The sequence below is a fragment of the Nannospalax galili genome, unplaced genomic scaffold (assembly GCF_000622305.1).
Source record: "Nannospalax galili isolate Female #2095 unplaced genomic scaffold, S.galili_v1.0 scaffold1055, whole genome shotgun sequence".
Lineage (NCBI taxonomy): Eukaryota > Metazoa > Chordata > Mammalia > Rodentia > Spalacidae > Nannospalax > Nannospalax galili.
In genome coordinates this window covers 799,868-806,592 of record NW_008337140.1, presented here as the reverse complement: position 1 = coordinate 806,592, position 6,725 = coordinate 799,868, and the positions used below count along the sequence as shown (strand labels likewise).

The 6,725-nt window shown below is 38.8% G+C and overlaps 1 protein-coding gene across 1 annotated transcript in view; it reads right to left on the bottom strand.

Annotated features, from left to right (window-relative positions):
• Ago3 (argonaute RISC catalytic component 3) overlaps positions 1 to 6,657 on the bottom strand; it is a 134,593-nt gene extending 127,936 nt beyond the window's left edge. Inside the window, exon 1 of the mRNA XM_008832122.3 lies at positions 6,379 to 6,657. Within this exon, the coding sequence (XP_008830344.1) occupies positions 6,379 to 6,397 (19 nt within the window). The 5' untranslated portion in view covers positions 6,398 to 6,657. The remainder of the gene's footprint in view (positions 1 to 6,378) is intronic.
• Between the last annotated feature and the right edge of the window lie 68 nt (positions 6,658 to 6,725).

The window sequence follows — 6,725 nt, the reverse complement described above, 5'->3', positions numbered from 1 at the left end:
ACTGATATTCCAGACAAATGTATATAATTTTGTATTGAAACCAAGTCACAAAAAGTTCACATTTATGATACAAGAGAAAATATCAGTTGTGTGAATCTCAACAGTCTTTTTCTAAGCAATGGCTAGTCAAAGAAAGTCATTAATATTACCATAGATAATGGCAGAAAAACTACAGAAACTCCAAACAAAGAAAGGCTGTTTATGTAGTCTAACAGCATAACCATTATGGCTGAAAAACCACACAATATTCTTTCTCACATCTGTTTTGTTAATGAGCCAAGAATAAGGGTCTATTGAGTATCCTAGATAACTGAATTAGAAAGTTAGAATGTATGGTAAATGCTGTTCATCCCAACATTCTGAGACTAAACAAGTCTGAAAAGATACTGGTTGTAAATAAATGATCTTTTAGTTTTACCTTCCTGAAAACAGAACTATCACTTTGGGTTTTTTGTTTTTTGTTTTCTGTTTTTTTCCTCCTCCACATTGAAAGTAGTCGTTTAAAATAAATTACCCTTAAGGTCTTAAGCACTGTAAGAGAATGTTTTTGTTAGATTAATATTGACTTTAGTTTGTCTGCACCCATGTCATGCAATGCCTGCAGGGGACAGAAGAGGCTGTCAGATCCCCTGGAACTGGAGTTATAGACAGTTGTTAGCTGCCATGTGGGTGCTGGGATTCAAAGCCAGATCTTCTGCAAGAACAATCAGAGTTCTTAACCGCTGAGCCATCTCTCCAGCCCCTAGACTAAGTATTTTAAGAATACAGAAACCAGGACTCAGGATGGTTCAGTATTTGACATACCGTTGTAGACCTTCCTATATTACAGCCTCTAACAAAACCAGGGTGTCCCAAACTCCTGGTAATAGCATTATTTGCCTTTATACCAAGAAGGTTAAGAAAGCACCAAAATCCATGTGGTGTGTGCCTGAGCAGACTTTTCAGGGGTTTGAGCTGTGAAGCCTAAAGTCCTTATGAGATTGTCCAAAACAGAACAAAAAAAATCAGCAGATTCTGTGGCGATTTACATGGGCTAAGTGTGTCCACGACAGGACCAAGCGTGATTTCCTTATTGAGGAACAGAAAATCATTGTGAAAGTGTTGAAGGCTCAGGCACAGAGTCAGATAATGAAATGAATATGAAACTTTTTTTAAGTAATAAAAATAAAAATATAGAAACCAAGTGAAACTAGATATCTATATTATAAAGTAAACTAGTATTCAACTAGAATCTAATAGCTAAAGACAATTCAGCAAGAATTCTCTGAGCTAAGGCTTTTGAATATCCAACAGAGAAATCTTCCAGGAAATACCCCTTTTACAGGGCCCCAGGCCTCTGTGCAAACTGTCAGGCCAGGCTTATAGAACCAAACAAATGCAACGTTCCCAATGGAAGATATAAACTAACTAACTAACTAACTAACTAACTAACTAACTAACTAACTAACTAAATATATATATATATACAAATTCTAAATTATGAACTTACTACACAAAATTTGCCAAAGAGTAAAAAAGAGATAACATTGAGATATCTTTTCATTCATTTTAACTTTTTTTCCAAAGCACTTCTGTTATGACTGATTAGTTGTAATTTGGTTTTAAAAAGTAAAGATTGGGTCGGGTGTGGTGGTGCATGCCTTTAGTCCTAGCAGAGGCAGGAGATCTCTGTGAGTTCAAGGCCAGCCTGGTCTTCATTGTGAGTTCCAGGCCAGCTGGGGCTATAGGAAGACAGTCTCAAAAAGACCAAAAAAAAAAGTAAAGATTGGTTATATCATGGTGAAAGATTCATGGATATTTTTTAAACATTTTCATCATGCTGATTAAATTACATTTGTGGGTTATACATGCTCTTTATTCCATCCTTTCTTAAAAGTCTTTTCTAAGAAGAAAAAATGGTGAATATAATCAAAGTACATTATATACAAATACAAAATTATCACAGTGAAACATATAATTTTGCATAATTAATATAAATAATTTTTTAAAAGGAAAAGAAAAAACGACGTTTCTTGTTTCCTTTTCAGTTCTCTCTTGGGGTATCCCATCATTGATAGAGAAATGAAATTCTAAAACAATAGTCAAGGGGCTGGAGAGATGACTAGTTAAGAGCACTGGCTGCTCTTGCAGAGGACCTGGATTCAGTTTCTAGCACCCGCATGGCAGCTAACAACCATCCATAACTCCAGTTTAAGAGGATCTAACACCCTCTTCTAACATTTATGGGCACTGCATGACAAGGGTGCATTTATACACATGTAGGCCATATACTCATACACATAAAATAAAAAAATATTTTTAAATAGTCAAAATAATCTTGCATATTTTTATAAGACAGGTTGCCAGTCATGAGCAGCAGATATTAAAAAGTTATAATAGCCATTTCAGGGCAACACAAACTAAATTTGAAGAGACAACACAGTAGAAAAAAAACTTTAGTACTTTTAGATTCACATCTACCACACAGAGATGAAATAAAACATTTTTTTTTCAAGACAAAACAAACTACATGTAAGAAACTTTAGACAACAACAAATACTTCCAACAGTGATAGATTGTTCTGAATACTAAATGCAACTTTGAACCTCCTCATTCAAATCTTCCCTTTTATTTTGAGACAGGGTATATAGCCCAGGTTGTTCTGAAATTCACAATTCTCTTTTTGTAGCCTTCCAGAGTGCCAGGATTATAGCAATGCACCATAATACCCAACTCTGAATCCTATTCTTGATTTAGTTCTAGCTTCCTTTACATATATATTTGACTCTTTTGAAACTTGATCTCAAAAGGTCTTCCTTCCTTCCTTCCTTCCTTCCTTTTTTGTATGTGCACATGAGCATGTACCAATCAAAATGCACATGAAGAGGCCAGAGGGCATTAGAGGGAACTGGCTCTCTCTTTCCTCTGTATGGGTTCCCAAGACTGCACTCAGGTCATCAGGCTTAGGGAGAAGTACCTTTACCAAGTGAGCCATCTTGCCAGCTTCCAAGGGATTTAAATTTTTTTTTTTTAACTTGGGTGTGGTGGTGCACACCTTTAGGCAAAGGCAGGCAGATCTCTGTAAGTTCAAGGCCAGCCTGGTCTACATAGTGAGTTTCAGGTCAGCCAGGGCTACACAGTGAGCCCTTGTCTCAAAAGAAACATTTTTTTTTAGTTAATAAAGAAATGCAGAGCTCTAAGACAATTATATTCAGAAAATTTTAAAGTTATCTGAGAGTCTATTCACCTTTGCAAGATTGTATAGAGCAACTACCAAAACAAATCAATTTACATATTAGTAATTTATGATAAAAATTAATGTTTTCCCTCCATAAACTTTTTTTTCCTCCAATGCTGGGGATTGAACTCAGAGCCTTGAGTATGCTAGGAAAGCAATCTCCGATTTATACTCCCAACCCTTCCATAGATTAGAGAATATTTATATGTAAGTATAATTCCTTCCTGAACAACAGTTGAACTTTACCTTAAAAAATAAACTAGAAGCTGGGCATGGTGGCACACACCTTTAATCCCAGCACATGGAAGGCAGAGGCAGGCAAGGTCTCTTTGAGTTCAGGGCCAGCCTGGTCTACATAGTGAGTTCCAGGCCAGCTGGGGCTACAGGGAAACCCTGTCCCAAAAAAGACCAAAAAAAAAAAAAAAAAAAAAAGACTAGAGTACTAGGTAGGGCTGGAGAGATGACTCAGCAGTTGAAAGCACTGGCTGCTTTTGTAGAGGTCCTGGGTTTGGTTCCTAGCACCCACATGGCAGCTAACAACTCTCTGTAACTCCAGTTCTAGAGGATCCCATGCCTTCTTTTGGCCTCTCTGAGCATTGCATGACACATGGGGCACTTACATGCATGCAGACTAAACATACACATAAAATAAGAATTAAAAAAATTTTTTTAAAAGAAGTGGCATTTAAATGAATATTTCCAGATGTAGAGATGGCTCAGTGGTTAAGAACACTAGCTGCTCTTGTAGAGTACCTGGGTTTGGGTCCCAGCACCCACATGGCAGCTAACAACCATCTGTAACTCCAGTTCCAGGGGCTCTCATCTCCTCTTCTGCCCTCCATGAGCACAGCATGACATAGGTGCACTTATGTACATGCAGGCAATACATTCATACACATAAAATAAAAATAGTAAATATAATATTTTAAATGAACATTTCCTGTGATCTTCCCATTCATGTTTGGAAACAAAGCATAGCCCAGAGTTCAGCTGTAATTAGATCATAAACATAGTTTCATGATAAATTACCATTTAAAAATGAATTATTCAATATTTTTTGTTAACTCAGTTTAGATGGTACTTAATTAGTAGACTGTTCAAGACAAACTTAAAAATCCCTTGCAAAAGTTCATGTGATAAGGAAGAACAAATATTTTTAGTGAGGAACGATTCATCATGAAATAATTACATATTTGTGTTTTATGTCCTCTACTGTACTAAATAAATTTAAGTTTCCTATGTATCCACATAAACAAAATTTTAAATAATGTATCGTAAAGATGATTCTTGTAGTGGCTCTGGTCTTTAATCCCAGAATGCAGGAGTCAGAGACAGGTGGATCTCTGTGAGTTTGAGGCCAGCTAAAGTTATATAGCAAGACCTTGGTTCAATAAATAAATATATAAATAAATAAATAAATAAAATAAAATAGGATTCCTGGGAATCTCCACACAAAAATAGAAGAGCCAAAACTTCTCTATTAACCCCAAAGAACATTCATCTAAATTTTTTTAAACCAAAATATGTATAGGTCAAATTCTGGACTTAAAACTTGGTTATTTTTCCTAATTATGTTTTCAATTTCACATTCACCATAAAGAATTATATAAAAGATACAGGAAGAATAAAAACTTTATTTTTGATGGTAACAATCTTCAGCTGGAATAACTTATCTGTGCTTTCAGACAACAGTCAATCACATATGAACTGCACTGAAGAATGAACTTTATGTTTCAAGATGGCCATATATGGCTGATAAATCTTAACTATCCCTCTCCCGGTATAAAGATAGATTAAGTGGTCTATATTTTAGCAAAAGAACACCCTCCCAAATAAATTTAATTTCTGAGTCATACTTAGTTAATTGTATCAGCTGCCATGTAGTTTGATGTCATATGTACTTTCTAAGATGTTGCCAATATATTCGGGTATAGTTTCATGTGAAAAACCCAAAGGAGAAAAAAACTACTTAATTTTTTGGAAATATCTTCCAAAGTCTTAGGTGGCATGATTGACAAAATATTTAACTTTCATATTTAATTTTCCAGGCTTGCTAACAGGGTAGTTAGGTAAAAAATCACTGACAGCTCCAAATCACCAAATGTCTTGTAAAGTAAGAATAGCATAAATAGGGTAAAAAATTTCAAAACACAGTGGGGAGGTTCTGGAAATACATGAAGAGCTGAAAATGTCACAATCTAGACAAACTTTTAAGGAAAATATGGGAAAGAAAAGAAAATGGAGCACAGAAAGAAAGAAAAAAACGGTAGAAACTGAGAACATAAAATTCCACATAATAAAGTGCCTTTTTTAATCATTTGATAATTATATCCTTAATCTATTCAAAAACTTCACGTCACTGTTTCTTTTACATAGATTTTTTTCATATATTTAAGTACCTCTCAAATTGGCAAAAGATATAAAATCCAGGGTCTTGTTAAACAGTAAGACAATTCCCCCAAATATTCTGAAAACTAAATCCCTGATCTTCTGGATGAAGAGAACTTTCAACTTTAATGTGCAAGGATGATCATTTGGTAAGCAAACTGTTACGTAACACCTATTTTATGTCACTCAATTAATTACTTGACCCACTGAATAAATTTTTAAGACAAGTACCATCAACGTTGCACTTTTTACCTCAAGACTGGCATTTTTTTTTCTCCCAGGAGACAAAACTATTTTCCGAAATTCCAAATTTCCAGGTATAAGAAAACTCCTAGGGAATGGAGAATGGAGGAAAAACAAACAAACAAAGCCCCACCACTGTCACCCCTTTTAAGATCTACCTTCTCACATAAGCAGCGATCCAGGCTGACAGGGCATCTCCAAGCTCTTCAGAAACTGCATGCCCTGCAGCCACCCGCACTGGGGACAGGGATGGAAGCAATGCCATCTTGCTTCTGACACGGGTTTCGAACACTCTCACCCGCGATCCGGCATCCTCACAACTACTTTAAGACTCAGGTCAGGGAGAGAGATGGCTAAGCGCCCAGCCTCCACCGGACGCATACCCGGGGCGGCGGGGAGCCGCTGGCAGGGCCGAAAACCCCGCGACTCCCTTGGACGCGCCCCGGGAGCCTGGAGCGGAGGACGGAGGATGCTCCGGGGACCAGGGCGGGATGGCGAGCCCACCTGACAGCCGCTCAGCCCCGACTCACCTGCGGAGCCGATTTCCATTCATGGATCTGTGGGGAGGGCTTCGAGCGAGAACAGCGCCCGCCGCTGAGGCGACCGGGCGACCACTGCGCTCCGAGAGCTGCCGGCCGATAGCCCGCGACTCGGCGCAGATCCGCGCGAGCGAGGACCGGCTCCCCGTCCGGAACTGGCGTCGCCCGTAGCTGCTGACGCGCGCACCGCTCCCTCACGACCGACGGCCGCCGCCGCTCGTCCCCGGCCGCTCCCGGAAGCCCGCCGGCGTCAGTTCCGCTGTCCTGCTCGCCCCGAGTCCGCACCGAGCCTCTGGGCCCGACGCTGCGGGAGCGACGCCGGGAGGCGGCAGCGGGCC